This window comes from Trifolium pratense, linkage group LG3 (genome assembly GCF_020283565.1).
Source record: "Trifolium pratense cultivar HEN17-A07 linkage group LG3, ARS_RC_1.1, whole genome shotgun sequence".
Lineage (NCBI taxonomy): Eukaryota > Viridiplantae > Streptophyta > Magnoliopsida > Fabales > Fabaceae > Trifolium > Trifolium pratense.
The window spans coordinates 4,853,125-4,874,907 of record NC_060061.1 but is presented as its reverse complement, the minus strand read 5'-3'; the positions used below and the strand labels follow the sequence as shown (position 1 = coordinate 4,874,907).

The 21,783-nt window shown below is 33.1% G+C and overlaps 3 protein-coding genes across 3 annotated transcripts; all 3 read left to right on the top strand.

The window, feature by feature from the left end:
• Positions 1-2,303: 2,303 nt before the first annotated feature.
• Positions 2,304-12,991, top strand: LOC123915553 (zinc protease PQQL-like). Its single transcript, XM_045966712.1, has 21 exons — positions 2,304-2,807; positions 2,924-3,170; positions 3,643-3,768; positions 3,897-4,034; positions 4,130-4,264; positions 4,371-4,628; positions 4,740-4,877; positions 4,963-5,032; positions 5,141-5,354; positions 5,954-6,059; positions 8,078-8,311; positions 9,350-9,514; positions 9,592-9,741; positions 9,817-9,908; positions 10,688-10,769; positions 10,893-10,976; positions 11,056-11,172; positions 11,256-11,366; positions 11,634-11,714; positions 12,250-12,444; positions 12,541-12,991. The coding sequence occupies exons 1-21, from the start codon at positions 2,419-2,421 to the stop codon at positions 12,631-12,633; spliced, it is 3,225 nt and encodes a 1,074-aa protein (XP_045822668.1). The 5' UTR covers positions 2,304-2,418; the 3' UTR covers positions 12,634-12,991.
• Positions 12,992-14,350: 1,359 nt separating this feature from the next.
• LOC123915552 (60S ribosomal protein L31) lies at positions 14,351-15,632 on the top strand. Its single transcript, XM_045966711.1, has 3 exons — positions 14,351-14,492; positions 14,601-14,692; positions 15,141-15,632. Exons 2-3 carry the CDS (start codon positions 14,607-14,609, stop codon positions 15,418-15,420), a joined length of 366 nt encoding a protein of 121 aa, XP_045822667.1. The 5' UTR covers positions 14,351-14,492; positions 14,601-14,606; the 3' UTR covers positions 15,421-15,632.
• Positions 15,633-17,388: 1,756 nt separating this feature from the next.
• Positions 17,389-21,266, top strand: LOC123915551. Its single transcript, XM_045966710.1, has 7 exons — positions 17,389-17,548; positions 17,655-17,716; positions 18,509-18,592; positions 18,885-18,939; positions 19,395-19,530; positions 20,780-20,830; positions 20,907-21,266. Exons 1-7 carry the CDS (start codon positions 17,449-17,451, stop codon positions 21,004-21,006), a joined length of 588 nt encoding a protein of 195 aa, XP_045822666.1. The 5' UTR covers positions 17,389-17,448; the 3' UTR covers positions 21,007-21,266.
• Positions 21,267-21,783: the final 517 nt, after the last annotated feature.

Sequence of the window (21,783 nt, the reverse complement as noted above, 5' to 3'; positions counted from 1 at the left end):
ATATTTGAAATGAAACGCTGTCTTTTTATATGATTTTAAGTTTTGGTACATATCAATTGGTGTTGTGTGTTCTGTTCTGTCAAAAGAAAAACTGTTGTTGTGTCATTGCTATTGGTGCAGTGCATATATTATTTCCTATTTAAAACTGCAGTTATACTGGTAATAGAAACGAAATGCACAAATATAAGTATATGATCCTATGTCGAGCCATCTCCTCAATTAGCATTGGCTACTGGAGAAATGTTATGTTGCCTAGGTACGGGTACCGTATCCGGTACGGGTACGCGGTACGACATTTTTAGAAAATTTAAGGTACTGGTACGTTAATATAAAATATTAGAAAAGTTATTTTTAAGTGAATTATTATCATCATACTTTGAAGATTTAATTTTTTTTGTCCATCGTCTCAACTATTTTCATAAAAAATGAGAGATAATTGAAATATAATAAAAAATTATAATATTTTAAGAGATTTTTCAACCGTCAATATGTTTTTTCCATATTAATCATCATAATTCAACCAAATAAAAATGGGTACGGAATCGGTGCGTACCATACGAGTACCATGTAGTATTCGGTACTGGTACGTACCCGGTACGGATACTTTACAATTTTAGGAGTACCCTTGCTACATAGGTTTTAACCATCCGTGTGATACAAGCTTTTTTTTTATATATATATAGGCTCTGTTTGGTAAAAATAAACTAATATAATAAAATTAAAGTGTTTGACAAATTTAGCTGTTGTAAGTACAAAATGACATAAAAATACATGGTTAGTGGATAGTTTTTTTTTGTAAGTGTTAGTGGGTAGTTATTATAATTTTTTTTAAAAAAAATAAAAATTAATGAGGGTAAATATGGAATAAAATGAAAAAATTATAAGCTATAAGCTCATACGCTACTCTTGAAATAGCATCTCAAAAAATACTATAAGCTAGTTAGAGAAACTCGTTACCAAACACTTCACATTTTTTCAAACAAGCTTATAAGCTAATTCAATAAGCTATAAGCTAGCTTATTGGACTTACTCATAGTTGGAATTTGTCTTTGGGCATCCACAACTGTCATTTTTTGGAGGTGCCAAAGCTTATAAGCTTTATTAGAGTCAGTACTAAATTTCTTATTCCAAAAGACGGAGTTGTCATCATATTTTATTTTTCTTTTTGCACACCTTTGCGAAACAAGTTTTTTTCTTTCTTTTTTACTTGAGGATTTTGGATGTACCATTTGATTATCTTCTATTTATATCCAACTCTGAAACTAAGCATTGGTGACTTCGAGTTTTCCATAACCATTGGTGAAACTAAGCATTGGTGACTCGGGAATGTAGGGGAAACTTTCCCTAAAGACATTTTGAGGCGGGGATCGGGGAAGTACCCTCCACCACCGTGAGTTCCTCGACTTCGACCATATTATTTGAGTTATATACTTATATAACTTGACATGTTTTTTTTAATTGCTTTTTATAAAAAATAGTTAATATGCTAGAAATTTTGTTAATTTTCGTAGTCCGTGGATATCGTCGGGATGGGGAAGAATATTCCTCCGTGGTGGAAATCGAGGGCGGGGACGAGGAACAAATTTGGGAGCGGGGAGCGGGGAAGCATCCTCCGCACATTCCCTACCCTCCCTAAACTCTAGGGCTACTCCTCACTTTGAGATGGGTTTAAGATTTGCAAATGCACAAATGATCTAGAGTGACCTTGATATACAGTCCGAGAGACATTGAGTGGTTGAGGACGATGATTGCTCCATAACAAATTTGATGTACCTTCAAACACTCTAACTATCAAGTCAGTGATAAGTCGTGAATGTGAAATTTTAAGATTTAGAGAATATGTACTTGAAATTTTTCGGATGAAAACCCTAATTTGACAACCGTCTTGGGTGACAAATGTGTCTCTAAACATATCATAAATATGAGTGTGTTTATAACATTATACATAGTAGATTCTCGTTGAATGGATTGACCTAGTCCATAACAATTCATATAACGATCATAATAGACAATGTATGAAAATCACAATCAATACACTTCGAAATTATGGCTAGTTTTTTTTTTTTTGAAGATTAAGTCGTGGTTAGTTAGTTAATGGTGATTAATAAAATTATAACCCCTTATTGTATTCATTTAAACAACCATAACCACATCTTACAAAAAAAAAAACAAACCATAACCATATACATTCTTTTGTGTCAAAATAAACCAAATCATTGAATTTAAGTAATTAATGAAGTATTCTAAAATGATTGATCAAATTTTACTTATATTATATTATGAACCTCATTTCCTTATAAAATATTTTAACCTTTTGGTAGGAAGTAGGGATGACGGGTGAAAAGTAGAGCGCGTGTTATTTTTTTTTCCCAATGAATTTACATCGTGTGTTTGAAGTTTCAACTCTAGAACTAGTATATGCAAAGTGGTTTTCAAAAGGAATACACCAGAAAGGAAGAAAATAGAACTCAAACGCAGAGTGGTAGTAACGTCACTTGCACTGAGTCTGAGTGGTTAAATGTTTATTTATTTATTCCTAAATTAGATATTGCGTCGATTGAATTTGGTTTGGACTCTCGTGACAGTGAAGGCAAAATGGAATTACTTCCATCAGAAGCAGCAGCTCCGATCTCAAAAAAACAAAGGTTCCGATCGCTGAAACTCGTTAACACCGACATGAACCAACTCCTCACTCATCAACCAGTCGGCGTCGACTTCGGCACACTCGATAACGGCCTTCGCTACTACGTTCGTTGCAATTCCAAACCACGTATGAGAGCCGCTCTTGCACTTGCCGTCAGAGTCGGGTAATTAATTAATTAACCTAACTCATCAATCGTTTTTTTCTTCTTCCAAATTCCAATTCATTATTTCGCTTAATTCTTCGATTAATTTTTTTATTGTTATGCGCTGAATCGCGCAGATCAGTTCTTGAAGAAGAAGATGAACGTGGAGTTGCTCACATTGTTGAGCATCTTGCTTTTAGTGCTACGACGAGATATAATAATCATGATATTGTTAAGTTCCTTGAAAGTATTGGAGCTGAATTTGGCGCTTGTCAGAATGCGGTTACATCTTCTGATGATACCGTTTACGAGCTGTTGGTTCCCGTTGATAAGCCGGAGCTTTTGTCTCAGGCCATTTCGGTTTTGGCAGAATTTAGTTCCGAGGTATATTAGAGATTGACTTATTTAAGCTTATTTACTAACATTAGCACTTGTGACATATCTATAAGATGTTTTCAGCTTATATTCTATATGTTTTATGAGATTGTATATGAAAACAGCTTATAGCTTATATGAATTTAGTTTAACTTACAAAATTGCTTAATTAAGTTGATTATCCAGACAGACCTAACAACAACTACACCAAATTATGTTATGTTCTTTGGAAAATACTAAACAGTGCATCGAGGCACTAGTTAAGCATACTAATAAAGAAGTTTTATCTTGAAACTTGTGCATTTAATACCTAAAAAATATAAAAAGTTATCATTCTAACACTAACTTTATCTTTATAAAAAGTTATCATTCTAACATTAATTTATCTTTAGTTTCCTTTTTGGATTCTGGAATGCTTTATTTTATTTTATTTTATTTTCTTTCTAGTTTTTATTTGTTGTAATTAGATTGTTCTGTGCAGATTCGAGTATCGAAAGATGACTTGGAGAAAGAAAGAGGAGCTGTCATGGAAGAATACAGGGGAAGCAGAAATGCAACCGGGAGGCTGCAGGATGCTCATTGGATTTTGCTGATGGAAGGTTCAAAGGTACATGAAAGTGAAACCGATTCTTGCTGCTATTAGTCAATGTTAAGATGATTTTGTATTGTAGGTTACTTAGAGGTGATTTTTGGGTATTATATGTGTTGATGCATAAAGCGTTTAATTGATTGCAGTATGCTGAAAGGTTACCAATTGGACTTGAGAAAGTGATTCGGACGGTTTCTCCTGAGACTGTGAGGCATTTTTACAAGAAATGGTACCATTTATGTAATATGGCTGTCATAGCAGTTGGAGATTTTTCTGATACACAGGTTGTTTTTGTTATTTTTCGTTCTTTTTATATTATGACTGTGTTGTTTGGTTAGTTAGTTGTTTCTACTAACCTCTTTCCCTCTTCCAATTTCAGAGTGTAGTTGAGTTGATAAAGACTCATTTTGGCCAGAAAATTCCAGCACCTGATCCTCCACCTGTACCAACATTCCAGGTTCCATCACATGATGAGCCACGGTTTTCTTGTTTTGTTGAATCTGAAGCTGCTGGGGTAAGTAAGTAACGAACCATTAACTTTTGGCAATTTTCCCGGTTTTTGCCAGTAAATTTGTCTTGCTTGGAAACTAACATGTTACTCTGCGCTTGTCCAATAACAGTCTGCAGTTATGATTAGTTATAAGATGCCAGCAAATGAGCTTAAAACAGTAAAAGACTACAGAGATTTACTTGCAGAATCCATGTTCCTGTATGCATTAAACCAGAGATTCTTTAAAATATCCCGTAGGAAAGATCCACCCTATTTCTCATGCTCAGCTTCTGCTGATGTTCTAGTCCGTCCAGTAAAGGCCAATATTATAACTTCATCATGTAGAGGAAAAGGAACTCTTGAAGCCCTGGAATCAATGTTAATAGAGGTGCTTTTACCTTTGATATGAGAAGCTGCATTTCATTTTTCTCTCTTTTTATCTTTCACTTTCTTTCTTTTCTCCCTTTTTCTTTCAAAATTTACGACAGTTATATTTTAGGTTGCAAGGGTGAGGCTTCATGGCTTTTCAGATCGTGAAATATCTATAGTCCGCGCACTGCTGATGTCAGAGATTGAATCTGCCTATTTGGAGCGAGATCAAATTCAATCTACCAGTTTGAGAGATGAATATCTACAAGTATATTATATTTCTTTGTTTACATTAAAATGGGTAATAACAAACTGTGCATTGTTTTGGGTATAATATTCTTTTGTTCGTGCAGCATTTTCTCCACAATGAACCTGTTGTTGGTATTGAATATGAAGCTCAACTCCAAAAGACTCTTCTACCACGTGAGTTGATATATCGTGTGCTTTTTTTTTTTGTCTTCTGAATTCTGATATCAAATTTCTGGATGTATCTAGATAGTTTAGTTATTTATATAAATTTATATGCCTCAGATATATCAGCATTAGAGGTCTCTAAATGTTCTGAGAAATTACGGACCTCTTGTAGCTGTGTCATAAAGACCATTGAGCCCCGAGCAATTGCTGTGTCTGATGATCTGAAAAATGTTGTTAAGAAAGTCAATCTTCTTGAGGAAAAGGGTGGAATTTCTCCGTGGGATGATGACCATATTCCAGAAGAAATTGTCACTACAAAACCAAATATGGGGTGAGTTTAAAGAGGAATACATTTCTCTATCTTGTACATTACACTTTCATTTGCCTACATACTTATTTGCTCTCTGATTTCTGGAGCACCTCATTTTTGTAATGTGATAAACATGAAGCTTTAGCGGTTCTTTTGTAACTTGACTAACTTCTTATTTAGAGTTGGATTCATGTAATGAAAGTAATGGAAATTCTCTTTCCTTTGTAGGCAATAACTTTAGTTGTTTGGGTGTACTTTTCCTTCATTCTAATACCCCATGAAGATCTTGTCATAATAACAATTTCAAATTTATTTCAGAACCTTCAGAGAAAAGTTTAAAATCTACTTACTTGGTTTTCCCTAGGAGCCAATTGTTTATGCCTTTTCTTTTTTAGCTATTTTCATTTACTTTTTCATTAGACTGTGTTTCATTAATATCTTGATTGTCCTAAGCAGTAAGATGCCAGTTTATATTCCTAACCAGTTTGTATTATATATATAATGAAGGGCTTCGTATATCAGTTATTAAACTATGGACTAAGTTTTCTAATTAGATAGTTTTCTTCCAGTAAAACTTATGTTTAGGGAATAACATTTTAATATCATTTTCCCCAAATAAGGCATGTTATGAAGGAATTGGAATACCCAAATATTGCAGCTACTGAACTAATTCTGTCAAATGGAATGCGGATCTGCTATAAGCGTACAGACTTCCTTGATGATCAGGTTTTGATTCTTCTCGGCATTGCTTATCATAGTTCATACATATTTTCCTAAACAAACATTGACCGATTTCTGTATCAATCTGGTTAGATTATTACTATTATGAATTGATAACTTCAAATTTTGTTAAATTATATGATATGATCCCTAATAGAGTTTAGTCAGGTCAAATTGCAACTTAAACCTGGGGTTTTCACAAACTAATCCAACCCGGGTCAAATTGCAGATACCATACAGAAGAAATATTGAATTCGGCTACAAGTTAAAAATAAAAAATGGAAATCATAATTTTATATGACCACAAACATATTTTTACCTTTATTTTATTTTTAAATTACCATACATTAAAGGGGTGTGTGTCTATATATATTTATAATGATTTTTATTTTAATTAATTTGGCAATCAATACTAACTATGCTATGACTTATGGGATGATTTTTTAAAAAAAAAATTAGGTGCAATGACACTTTTGGCTTCTCTAGTTTGTGCAGTGTGAAATGAAAAATTGAAAATATAATTATTATAAGGGTAAATAGGGTTTTACCCCCCCTGCAAAATAAGCAAATTTTGCATTACCCCCCTGCAAAAAAAAAACTTGGGATTACCCCCTGCAATATGAAGATTCTCTCTTTTTACCCCCTGCTTGACAACTTGGCATAGAATCTTTATTTTTTATGAGGTGGCATGCATATGTGGCATTTATTTCTTTTTTATTTTTTTAATTTGCACATGTCATTTTTATTATTAAATAAATTGGTGACAAAATTTTAAAAATTCCACTTAATTAGTTTTTAAAAAAATAAAAAATATTGTGTCAAAAAAAAATTATTAAAAATAAAATATGTTAATTCAAAAAGATATGTTAATCCATTGTTTCTAACAACAGAAAAAAAAACTCACAATCTTTTCCTGTAACATAACACAAATCTTTCTCCTTCTCATTCTTCTTCTCAAAACCCAAAATTATTTTTTATCTAACACAAACTTAGAATCTCAGAATCCTTTTTCTCTAAAATAAAACCTAGAAATCCGCCGAATCACTCCGCCGAATTCGTTGAAACAAACGATTGATGAAGAACAAAGGCAGGAACTAGGAACCGGATTTCCTATAAAGGCAGAAACTGGGTTTTTGAATTTATGGGTTAGGGATTGAATTGATGGGATGAAGAATTGGGAAGAAGAATTATGTTTTTGGGTTAGGAAGAAATTGGGTTGTTGCAAAGGGATGAAGAATAGAAGAACAAAAGAAATTTATGATTATGTTTTTGGGTTTACCGAGATGAAAAAAAATTGGGTTCTTTTTGGATTGTTGTTCTTGGTGGTGTTGATGATTTTGTTGATGTTGTTGTTGTTCTTGGTGGTGTTGATGATTTTGTTGATATTGTTGTTCTTGGTGGTGTTGATGTTGTTGTTCTTGTTGAATGATGAAAGTTATTGTGGTAGAGATGAAGGGGAAATTAGAAAAGAATTTATTATTATTTTTTTAATTTTTAGTTTATTTAATAATAAAAATGACATGTACAAATTAAAAAAAAATTAAAAAAAGAAAAATTAAATGCCACATATGCATGCCACCTCATAAAAAATAAAGATTCTATGCCAAGTTGTCAAGCAGGGGGGGTAAAAAGAGAGAATCTTAATATTGCAGGGGGTAATCCCAAGTTTTTTTTTTGCAGGGGGTAATGCAAAATTGGTTTATTTTGCAGGGGGGTAAAACCCTATTTACCCTTATTATAATTCATACAACTTAAGTTGAATATAAAAATAATATCACCTCTTTTTTATAAAAAAAAAAAATAATATCACCTCCCCGTCCCATATATATAGAAATGACATCATACTCCGAAGTCAAATAAGTTTTCTGTTTCATAGTTACTTTCATTTGAAAATATTATACACAAACATTTATTATTGGGCATAAGCTAATACATTATCCGCATGAATGATGTTCCATTATTTTTGTGGTGTTATAATTTTAGCAGAAAATTATCAGTTCTAATCTACAGATGTGTCACAACAGGTTCTCTTCACAGGCTATTCATACGGAGGCTTGTCTGAACTACCTGAAAGCGAGTATTTCTCTTGTTCAATGGGACCAACCATTGCTGGGGAAATTGGTGTGTTTGGTTATAGACCATCTGTCCTAATGGACATGCTTGCTGGCAAAAGAGCTGAAGTTGGCACCAAGATTGGTGCATATATGAGAACATTTTATGGTGATTGTTCACCATCAGACCTGGAAACTGGCTTGCAGGTATATTTGATTTAATTAGTAAAATTATGTCGCTCTCTTTCATTATATGAGCACAACATAAAGCAGTATGCTTTTTCTCACAACCAAGATAACAGATTAAAAACCATTGTTATATTATACAACTACATTTTATGTTTTAAAGTAGGAAGCAAGTATTTTTATCTTTAAATTAGTATGTATTAGTAATATTTTTCTGCCCCTTTTCTTCATGATTATTTTCTTGACATAGCATAAATTGTATGTATAAATTCCATCTATATTTAAGTTATAAGGTAATTTTGTTGTTACTGTGATTCTAAGATATACCCTAGTGCTTTGTAATCGATCAAAAGATTCAAAAGCTTTAATTGTATTTTTGGCTTTTCTGCTTTTGGTTATGTGGGCAACGATACAATTCTCCAAGATTATGTTACATACAAGTGCTTGTCTCAGTGTCATAAAGTCTTCCGATCCTTGCATCAGCTTCAGATTGAAATTATTCCAAATTCAACCGCTTCTATCTTCTCTATTTTTCCCCCCTCATCCTTAAACACCTGAAAGTGCATGCATCTTAATATAGTCAAAAGCAGATGTGTGTTTAGGTTTGTTAGCATTCTTGTACTGTATTCATTTGTTCTCTGCAAGTGCTTTCAGCCACTCAGTTTCTGAGCAGCATTCAAATTTATTTGGCCCCAGCTTTTCCTAAAAAGTATGTTTTGATTCCCTCATTTCTGAGTGCACTATGCTTCTGATGCATAACACAGTTTATTGTATAATTTGAATTGTTTAACGCAGCCTAAGTTAATCTATTGGCCTGCATTATTATATATTAATCAAGAATGCACACTTTTTATAGTTGGATCCGGGAGAATTTGACGTGTCTAGCATCATATTGATCACAGTTCACTGGTGTTATTTCTTGTGGGATTTTTCACAAAGATTCCTGTGGTTATGTTATGACTTCCACCCTTATGCACAGACATCAGTTCTATTTTTCAATGTGTGCTATCTCTTTCTTCTTATACTGATATAATCTATTTTTATTCATTTATTTTTCAGCTTGTCTATCAGCTGTTTACAACAAATTTAACCCCAGGCGAAGAAGATGTCAAAATAGTGATGCAAATGGCTGAAGAAGCAGTCTGTGCTCAAGATAGGGATCCGTATACTGCTTTTACGAACCGTGTAAAGGAGATTAATTATGGAAACTCCTATTTTTTTAGGGTATGATTTTTTTCTTGTGTCAATTTAATCATATACTGAATAAACCACTCTTGACTTTCAACATATTTGTTATGCAGCCAATTAAAAAATGTGACCTACAAAAGGTTGATCCTCTTAAAGCTTGTGAATACTTCAGCAAATGTTTCAGAGATCCTTCAGCTTTTACTGTTGTGATTGTTGGGAACATGGATCCTACTATTGCACTGCCCTTAATATTGCAGTACCTAGTGAGTATAAATCCACTTACCAAAAGCCAGCAGACCTTGAATAGTTTTAATACCAATTGATATCTTTCCATGCAGGGTGGAATACCAAAGCCTCCTGAACCTATTATGCATTTTAACCGTGATGATCTGAAAGGACTGCCTTTCACTTTTCCAACAACCATCCACAGGTACAGCAATGCATTGCATTCACAAACAGAAGACATTGGTACTAGAATAATTTTTGTGTAGTTTTGTCACTTCAGGATAATATGTGAAATTTTTGTTAGGCTCTGAAATGAACTATATATGTGTTTTGGGCTAGCTCTACTTTTGGTCTCTAGTTTGGTTTTTCTAGCCAGTCAAATCCCTCTAATTTTTAAGATTTCCAAATTCTATTTTTCTTTTCAAATATTTGTGGGTTTGTGATGAATTTGGGATATGAAATAATTTTGGTAGTTCAGAAGCCAGAAGTTTAATTGAAATTTGACTGAATTTGAAAGATTATACAGAATATTAGTATAGGGTTTAAAGAGGTAAATATTTGGGGCATTTTTTGTGAAATTTGTTGTTTTGGTAGTTTGTAGACGAAGAAGTTTTCAAATGATTTAAGTGATTCAATTATGAATATCTTAAGTAAAACAATAAAAAGTTGATAATTAGGAGAAAAGTGATAGATGGATTTAATTGCTACTCTTAAAAATATTGAGATTTACTTCCCTGAAAGACATTAAGTCTGTTTATAGTGAAGGATTTAAAAGTGCATAAGTCTGTTTATTCCAAATGGAAAATAGAAATGACCATGCTTTGACATCTCTAAATGGCTGCATATTCTGCTCTATTGCATATTTCTGACAATATGTATGTTACGGGCATATTTGACACATCATCAAATGTGAATTGATACTGAAACACTTTTTAAGAATTCAGTTAATGCATCTTCCAAATAAACGATATTCTTTGATTGTAGAGAAGTGGTCCGAAGTCCCATGGTGGAAGCACAATGTTTGGTGCAGATATGCTTTCCTGTGGAGCTGAAGAATGGGACCATGGTCTGTGCTCCTTTCTTTCGTAGTTGCTGAATCCATGGAGTTATATAAAAAACTTGTATTTACTGCATCTTACAAACAACTTGTATCTACTGTGTTTGGTTCTGTTTGGGGCATGACTTGCAGGTAGAAGAGATTCACTTTGTTGGGTTCCTGAGCAAGCTTCTGGAAACAAAGATAATGCAGGTTCTCCGTTTCAAGCATGGGCAGGTGTGTATCTGTTATCAGCATTTTCCTTCAGTCGTCTTATATGGTACATTAATTCTGAGGTTTCACCTCTATGCACCAGATATACTCTGTAGGTGTTTCGGTATTCCTTGGCGGCAATAAACCCTCAAGAACCGGTATTGTTCGTGGAGACATTAGCATAAATTTCTCATGTGATCCAGAGATATCTTCCAAGCTGGCAAGTCTTCTGCATATGTTAAATAAGCAAACTTTTTATGCTGTTATATGTTGAAAATTACTGTCTTGTAAATCCATTTACAGGTAGATATTGCTTTGGACGAAATGTTGCGTCTTCAAGAGGAAGGGCCTACGGAACAGGATGTTTCAACTGTACTTGAAATTGAGCAAAGAGCGCATGAAAATGGATTGCAGGTTTGCCTTAAAGTTTGTTTCATTAGCATCATAGCCTTTTCTACACTATCAGTGGCATAGAAATATAGAATAGATATACCTAGACAAACAAATTCAAATTTCCCCCATCTCAACTTTAAACAATGATAAAATTCAAAAGCTCCTCCTTCTCACATCTCCTTCTCCTTTATCTACAAGGGTATCCTGAACTGTGGATGAAAGGGATGGATCATGGAAGTAACATTACCCTCTCAATTTTCTTTTTCTTATTTTCACATGCTCTTTCAGGAAAATTATTACTGGCTGGACAGGATTTTACACAGCTACCAATCAAGAGTCTATTCCGGTGACGTTGGCACTTCTTTTGAAGTTAGTGTCTATTACTTTGTCTTTTTTGTTTGTATTTTCTGTCTCAATAATCTTAAATTCCGTCTGCCATGAGGATCAATGTTTGCATTTTGATTTTCCCCGATAGGAAAGGAATGACTAATAAAAGAAATACTCAATTAATTAAATTATATTATTTCTTTACACTAATAATTTGAAAATCAATCCTGAGAGATAATTGAATTTACTCTAAATTACTCCAAAGATATAACAGAGATATTATAAGATATTTTTCTTATATCCTAACAATCCATTTTGATTTGGCAATTAAATGTGGCATTGAAATGTTTTTTTCTTCTTAAAGTTACTATGATCTAATGCCAATACCTATTCAGTTTTTCATGATCTAGATTAGAAAGTCAAATTATATCTGTGCGTCCAGACATAAACATTTTTCTATACTATTAAATGATTTGTTTGTGTGTTGCCTGTTATGATGGCAGCGCAGGTTATGAAATCGTATTTACTCCTTTTCGTAAAAATGAGAATTATTTATTCTGCAACTATCCTGCTGCAGATTCAATCTGAAGGGCGGTCAAAAGTGAGATCATCCCTTACACCATCAACTGCACAGTTGGCACTACAAAGAATATTGCCTTATCCTTGCAAAAAACAGTATACTGCAGTGATTCTTATGCCAAAGTCTTCTACTTTTAAATTCCTGAAATCAATATTCCAATCTACTCGAACAAACTGTGGCAGAGAAGCAAAGGTCCGTTCTTATAGGCCTCTCGTAGGGAGATTTATGCGTGGGTTATATTATAAATAAACATCCTTAATCGCTTGCTGCTTTTTTCCCCTATTGCAGATTTTAGCTGGGATTGCCGGGCTGGCAGTATTGGCTCTTAGTTTGTGGAGACATTCACGCAGTGGCCATAGTAATAGCAGAGTGACGAAGTAGAAGTTTTCCAACAGTGTGATTCTTTGTTTTACTAAAACAGAACTGAAAGTACATATCAACACTGTAAGAGTAGATTATGTAAAACACAGGTCAGTTATGATTAGAAGGCAAGTTAGGTGTTACTTATACGTGGTCCCACTTTGAGCTTGAATTGAAACATCTATATATTGATTTGTGCTGCACTGAACTGCATCATGTAGCTTCACTTGCATCAACAAAGAAAAACGGATGCTGGTGCAATATTGTATTTACTATGACTCTGACTGTTTTCTAGTTTTTCACAAACTAGTAGTTTTGGTAGACACAGTTCCTGGACAGGTATCCTGGCAGAATAAGATTGCTCTTCAATCTTGATACATGGCACATTGACGCTGCATCTTTGTACCGTTTATTGGTATTCTTCTATTTATTTCATGGATTGTGCACTTGAAGATTCTAAGATTTTCATAGTGATGGGAAGTGGGTAGAAGCAAAAATAAGGACATGTTTGGCTCTATAAAACATTTTTCGTTTTGAAGTTCAGTTTTAATTAAAAAATATTACTTTGTTTTCTGTTTTTAAAAAAATTGTATAAAAATGAAAATGGCATGTCCTTATGATAACTTTATTAAACAGTGTTGTATACTTTAAGAAGGTGAAAGAAAAATGAAGCATTTGACTAATACAACCTACTTCAGAGTTATAAACAGAGATTGTTTCCAAAAAAAATCAAGATTTCATTGAACATCATGTGTTGTTTTATATGATTATTCATTATAGTATATTAAAAAATTATGCTAGATTGAACTTGTTTTCTTATATTATAAAAAGGAGAATGTTAACATAGCAATACAGGTTATTTTGCACCAAGCGAAGACCCGTAGTACTAGTAGACACCAAAATGCTACCACAAGGGTTGCTAACAATTGTCAATTACTGCAGAATCAATGTGAAGCTCTACTTTTAGCCAACTTCAACCCTTTAAACACACTCCACAACTCTACGATATAGGCACTACAAAATTTGGTAAAACCACAAAGTCACGCCAAAAGGATAAATAGTCAACCATTCTTCTTAAAATTATGCATATACTCATTGTTGCATATTGCAACATTCTTCAGCTTGTGAAACGACTCACGATTGGCGAGGAAGAATATTTATCTATTATTATCTATGTTAATGTTATTTGTTAAATAAGGTTTTTTTTTACTCCTCATAACTCAATTATTATAAGCAAATGTTAATGATTAATTACACACATGTTAAGAATAGTGTTTTTTTTGTTACAAAGCTAAGAGGAATGATACCAAAAACAACAAAACAAAGAGAAAAATGACTACGATGTGTGGAAAGTTTTCGCCGAGTCAAAGGAAATGTTCAATAAGCTTGCCAAAGAACATGCAATGTCCCTATCAACCGAACTATGTTAACGGAGACACTTAATTCTCTTTACATAATTAAAAACTAGTTGATTTGGCTAAAGTACTCTCTATTTTCATTTTGATTTGTAGACAAAAAAATACACCGTAAATATGTTTAATAGTTTCATTAAAAAAACACTAAATCAATCAGATAATTAATAGATTCATAGACAAAAAATAACCTGTAAATAACATTATTATTATTATTATTTTATTTTATTTTGTTACTAAAATTATTATTATTATTATTATTATTATTATTATTATTATTTGATTAAATTATTATTATTATTATTGGTAAAAAAGAAAAACCATAGATCGAGTCGAACCATAGTTTGTATCAGGCCCATTAGATATATTAGGGTTTTAAGGTTTTATATTTAACCTTCTTTTCTGTCTCATATCACCGTCTCGTGTCTGCCTCCTTCCGCACCTTCTGTGTTCTGTATCTAGATCGTGGTAAGTTCTCTTCACCATCTCTTTCTTGTTCATGTGATTCATATTCCCGAATCGTTAATCAAAACGTTGAATTGAATCATTCATTTCTCTGATTACCGTCGGTCACAGGTGAAAATGGTGGAGAAGACCAGCGCCGGTAGGAAAGAGGAGGTTGTTACCAGGGAATACACCATCAACCTCCACAAACGCCTCCATGGCTGGTAATTCTAATAAACTTCTTTTTAGATTTATTTTATAGTCCCTTCTGTTTTACATTTTGATGATGTATGAGATACTATGTGGTAATGTGTTTCATATAGCAAAATGATGTTTTCTGAATCTGTGTTATTCAAAACATTGGGAAGAATATAATTTTGTGTGGATTAATATATTGATGGTTGATGACTTAGAATTTTCCTGTAGTGATGTTACATTGTAATAAAGAAGTTTCAATTGCATAACCTTGTTGCAACTCCTTACCGTGTGTATTGGTCTATTGACATGGAAGGATCTTTTCTCCAATACATTTTAATTTATCTGGTTTTTGTGTGGTTTATCGGTATGAAATTACATGTTCGCGAGAGTTTAGACTGATATATGGTTCATATTGTTTATATGTGATAGTTAGATGGAATTGTATTTGTAATTGTGTGTTATTATACAAAACAGCACATTTAAGAAGAAGGCTCCTAAGGCGATCAAGGAGATAAGGAAGTTTGCCCAAAAGGCTATGGGCACCAATGATGTCCGAGTGGATGTCAAGTTGAACAAAGCTATATGGAGCCAGGGGATCAGAAGTGTCCCAAGGAGGGTTAGAGTGCGCATTGCCCGCAAGAGAAACGATGATGAGGATGCTAAGGAAGAGCTCTACTCACTTGTCACAGTTGTTGAAATCCCCAAGGAAGAGCTCAAAGGTTTGGGCACTAAGGTTATTGATGATGAGGATTGATGCTGATTAGCTTAGTTAATGCGGTTTTTTACATTTGATTTTATTGAGACATTGAGCATATGTTGTATGACAATTTAATTTTCTTTCTCTGTTTTGTTTGTCTGTCTTAGAAAAAGATTAAACATCTGTGCAATGTTTTTGTTACCCTATTTCCTTTTCTGCCCTTGGATATTTTGAGAAAATGAATACAGTTCATTACAACTTACAAGCAAGATATGACTAAAATCTTGATAAAAAGATTGGAATGAAATTTGTTCTGATTTGCTGCTAACTGTAACGAGTCATACCTGCTTGTTGCTTTAGGGTTTGAGTACAATAATCAATTATGGTTATCAATTGATCATGAATACAAGAACCATATATAGCACATCAATCGATCTGCTGACAATATACATAACTGAATATATTGGATAGTGGTAGCAGCAGCCGGTCTCGTGTAAAACCCAGATTGGGTATCAACTTATTTGCAGTATTTAGTAACTGGTGAGAAATTGAATTGAGTCACCAAATTAATTAAATGGGCTATTCATTAGCATCTAAATCATCATAGTTGTGGTTCTAATTCAATTGGCAATGTCATAAAACTGTTACCGGATTCATGCAGTAACTGGGTAAAATACTATCCCATACAGTTGAAGTTGTAGTTTGCTTACAGTACTCTTAATTCTTAAATAATAAGCTTGTGGAAGTCAACGTTCATGTACATTCATTGGAATAAAATTTAGTGGTTGTGAAGAGTTTAAGCTGAAATCTAACGATAAACTATTAAATTCAAAACACTCTTAACAAAAGTTTAATGATGTGACGAAGTAGTAGATTCTTGTTGGATCTGAGTGTAAAATTATTCTAGCACATATACTTCTGTGTACGTTTGAATTGGTGGTATAAAAATAATTGATGTTATATCATTTCATGTCATAGTATATACTCCCTCCGTCCCAAAAAGAATGACCCAGTTGACCGAAACACGCATGCCAATGCATAACTTTGGCGACTAATATCTTTAATTGTATAATAGTAAAAATTATAAAAAATTGATATTTTGAAAATACTCATCGAGACGAATCTAACAACATCTTATATGTTAATATTTATTTTTATTTATTAGTAGAAAAATATGGTTAAAACAATATATATGAATAGTACATATATTCAAAATGAGTCATTCTTTTTGGGACGGAGGGAGTACTATGTATCCATCTAGTGAAAATCTTTATTTTATGAAATCATTATTTCCATAAAAAAAATGTAGTGATTTTGATGAATAAGCGACAATTTTTTTTTGTTACCATGATATTGATACAAAACTTTCACCATCGTTAGCGATGACTAATCTCCGTCGGGGAACCTGTGGGTATACAATGTGGGTTTTCCCCTCTAAATCGAATTTCTAATCTCCGTCGGGGGACCTGTGGGGCATACAAAGCGGGTTTTCCCCCTCTAAGCTGAATTTTTTTTCACCGCACGTATCATTTTTCGTTTAAACCGCACAGTTTGGTTTGCGGTTTTCATCTCAAAAAAATAAACCAAACTAAATTGCAATACTTAACGCTATTAGTAGCAATCGATCTATTACCTAGTCCAACTTAGCAAGTCAAACCCAAATTGAGTCCATAAAACAGTAGACTGTCAAAACATATCATTTTACGCGACCCAGAACTATATTGTTATGCGATCCAGAACTATATTGTTGGTATTAAAAATAAATTCTTATGTATATTCATTTTATGTATACGCACATTATATCTATGTAAACAATAAAATAAATTAAAATTTCCTATGTTTATTTTGTAACAAGTTAGTAATATTGTTATATATTTTTTATATCGCAATAAATGGCACAAACCAAATCAACCATAATCGCATTGATTTGGTTTGGATGGATTTTTAATAAATAGTTGATTTTTATTTTGAAAATTACTTTTACGGTTTTACCACGACAGTGTTTATGAAAATTAAATTAAACTCTTATTGTAGAATTTCCAAAATTGGCGAAGTGGTGGTTCGGGAAAGTAAAGAAGTGAGAAAATGAAAAAGCTTGCAAGAAAGTTCCGCAATTCAATAGATGATGACAAATTCGCTCTTCCTATTCACGATGACGATGGCGCTCGCCCCCTCGACTCTCAAGGTCTTTCTCTTCCAAACATTTCTACTTTTTCTTAATTTTCTTTTTATTTGAATCGGGTCATCTTTTAATTCTAGTTAATAATGCTGATTTTGATTTTGATATTCAGAGCAAGAAGAGTTGGTTCGTTATTTTGAAAGGAATCAAGCTCAACAGAGTCGCTTATGGAGGGTACGTACATATACAAATCACAATGCAATACATAAATTTATTGAAATCTATAATCACTCAATAGCCAAATTCATATTCCAAAGTGTATAGTGTCTGTCAATATAGTCACCTACAAAGCACCGACACAGACATCGGATAAGACACTAACACGTTAACATCGATAATAATTGAGAAAATGACACAATTCAATGTAGTCATTATGTGTCGGTGGAGAAATACTTCTCTAGGCACAAGTATAAATATATAGTGTTAGACACACTCACATAAAGAAGCAAAAAATTAAAGAGAAATAGTTAAAATGATATTGATTGATGTGACTTAATTATTTTTCTTTAATTTTTTTAGATTTATGTATGTGTGCCTAAATAAAATTAATTTGGGCTTGTGCCCATAGAAGAATACCTCTGTGTCGGTGTCAGAGGCCGGGCACGCCTAATTAGAGGAGTGTCTGTGCTTCATAGATAGTCACTCTGTTAGCTTTTAATGTTCTTTTACTATATTAGGTCTTTGTCATAATGTTCGTAGGCAAATTAGTCCGTAAGACATTGATTTGAGATCAACATGAAATATAACGTGTTCATTTAAGGTGTCACGCCATAACCTTGGGTCATTTTGATTGGTTCTTACAATTTCGATTACCAATTTGCCAATTCAGAGATGTATTTGCCAATTCACGAAACTAAGGGACTATTTTGATCGGTGCTTACGATTTCGAGTACCAATTTGTATATTTCACTTGTCTATAAAATATTGAGCTCATGCTAACCTTATTTTTGTTTTTTGATTTAATAGGCTGTATTTGTGACTCTACTCTTCTGTTACATCCTGTTTCTTTTGTACTCCATCATTCGCCAGGTTTCATCTCCATGGGAACTGGTAAGTATCCTAGTTTCTATTGTAACTATAAAACGGTTTTAATAAAACCACTTCTTGTGACAAAGTAACAATGATTCATGTGTAAAATCAGTTGTTAGGTAGTTAATCTATGATCATGTTCCTCTAGAAGTGGACACATGTGGAATGCTATGCATTAATACTCTTTTTTCCCCTGTAAATTTATAGAACTGTAGTCTTCTAACTAATAATTTTTGTTTTATCATTTTCTGAATTTAATGGTTATTTCTTTTACTCAATTTGTTGCTGCAATTCTTTGTTTTTTGATGAACAGCGGCATCATGCTTATTTCACGGAGGAGATCTACTCATGGGTGATTATATCTGCAGGTTCATTTCTCTTTTTGTCGGGGATCTAATACATATGCTTCAGCTTCCTATGATAAATGTTATTTATACAACAATTTTGTTGTTTGACAACATATTTATATACGGCGGAGATACGATTTTGTTTTGTATTAGTTTTTTCTCTCTTTCTGTGTCAAATCAATAGTTATAAATGATGTATTTTCATACGTTTATATGTTGTCAAATATGTTGTCAACTCTTTTATGTTCAAATAACATACCTTGCTTCCTATTTTATATCATGGCCTATTTCTTTGATTCTTATTGTACTGTTATTTTACTATATAATTTTGGATTTTTTACCCTTTATATTGAGTTTGCATCCCCTTGACTTCTTTCTATGCTTGTACTAATTGAGGGTGAAATATGATATGCTATTCCCTTTTCAAAATTTAAGGACTACCACTGCAAACTTTGTTAACAGTATAACTTATACAGATTGGGTGGCTATTTTAGCATGCTCGTTTGCCGTCAAAGGACTGCGTCATGAGTCAATGCATCACAGGAGATGGATCTGGTACTCGTGGTATACTAACATTGTTCTGGCAATTTTCTGGTTAAACTACATGTCGAGGTAGAGTTCTTAGATAAGCACCAACAAATGCATTTTATATACTTGATATGGATTCATCTTTGTTCTAAATGTTCTTACAGATATTAGACATGTGCCATGATATATGCTTTTTGTGGGTGTTATAGTGAAATAATAAAATGGGAAGTTGTTGTGTTAGAGACAAGCTTTGGACACACTTGGCTTTCCCCAAAATAGTATAAATTGTACAGGAGATATACAACTTCTATCCAATAGAAAAATTGCAATTGTATATGAGAAATATAACTTCAATTTTAAGTTGTATCATGTTTCAAGAGAAACTATGAATTCTTATTTGCTATGCATGACTTGCACTTTAATTTTTCTTCATGCTCACAAGTCACAAATATAACTTCTAAATTCTATTATTTTGTATTTTTAACTGGATAGAAGTCATTCATCATATATGACTTCAATCATTTTGATAAATATGTTTTCACTTGCACCAATGTGGTAGTTTTTGAATGGATTTACACCATCTTGGTATGCAAGTATCAACTTAGAGGTGAAATTTGAAGAATATGCAACACAACAAGCCTCATGTTTTAAGTAACATGCGTTCATCATACTGATGACAGGTAAATCAATGGGTATGTTAACCATATGATCCAAGCAGGATGGAAGAAATATTTAAATAGAATAGTACTTGAGGAATTTTAACACTTTATATCATGGTTGTCAGTATCTTACGATACATATCTTGATTCCATAGGAAATTGAGCCCAATTGATAAGAACCCACAGACACAGTGTATCTATTTTGGATATAAATCTTATTTTATGTAGAATGGGCATGTGTGGAAAAGACTCGTACTCCTAAGGAGGGTTGACCAGACGAAGGATAATCCATTAGTAAGAGATAAAGGTAGACCAAAAATGTTGGTCAAATTATCAAGATAGATAAAGAGTTAAGTGGTCTATCATTGAACTTAATTTATAGCAGGATACTGTTGCATCATTGGGATGTTAGTTGCATTCAGTTTGGATTGTCTAGCTGAATGCTGAATGAATTGCAATTGAACCCGAATAAAATTGAAAAGTAGATAAAAGAAGAATGCACAAATTTTATTCTAGTGATGATAATGGTATGAATGAAGGACAAAATAATAGTTTGCCCTATTGTAGTGCTCTTTCAACATACTCCACAGTAGTGTTTCCTGCGCTGTTTGTATCCCCAATTTCAGGTGCTTCTCATCATTTAATGTGTGATGAAATAATAATTTTTTTGGCAGGTTGCCGAAGTTCCGTTGGGATGTTATCTGGCTTCCATTTGGTCCTCTCACGTAAGCCATAATTCGATTTTGCAGTCTGTCTGTTTTTGTTTTGTAAGCATTTAACTAAATATGTGAATTGTTTCAGTGCGTCTACAATCTGTCTCTATGTGGATCACTTACTCATTGAGTCATCAGAAGAAGTAAGAAAGCTTCACGGATACATGTATGCCTACAAAGCAAACTAGAATTGATGTTCTGACTGAGGTGATTAGTTCAAGACTAAGCATTTTGGAGCACCCTTATCAACCACCAGCACGGAACAAAGATGGCATGACATACTAGTGTAGATTCAATCTAATGGAAAGGGCATTGTTATTGTGAATTGTGAGGAGGTAGTAACAATTTTGGGTCCTGTATATGGGAATAATTGGCATTTTAGTCTTGATTCTAATTTTTACTTCGACTTTGATTTATTTGAAAAATATTAAACGGTTGCATTAGTGTATTCATATCGCATTATCACCTGATAGATAAATTGAATTATTGTTATTATTTTCTATTTCACCGATGAGGAGCGAGTCACATTAGGTTGAACTTTGACCCTAGAGCTTTAAATGGTGCAGAAGGCAGTCATTAAGTCAGCATACTGCAGGAATATGAACTACAATGAGATGCTTTCTGCAGAACCTTCTCTCAAACAAAAAACAAATCTACAGACTGAGTTATTATTTGCCAATGCAATGACACTTATATCGTCAAACAACACAGTGGGGGTGGGGGAACAAGGGACATTGAGCTTAGTGAGGAAGAGCTCCACAGACTGAGTTATCAATGATTTGATCATGAGATCCATCTACACTGACTTTAAAAGTTCCATGAGACGAAAATTCTCAATGCATATAATTTTTATTGATAATATGATTTATGTATTCGGCATAGAGCATCTCCAATAATCGTAAAAAAATATCAATTATCAACAAATTTAATACCATAATAAAAAAAAATTAATCTCCGTATTTTTT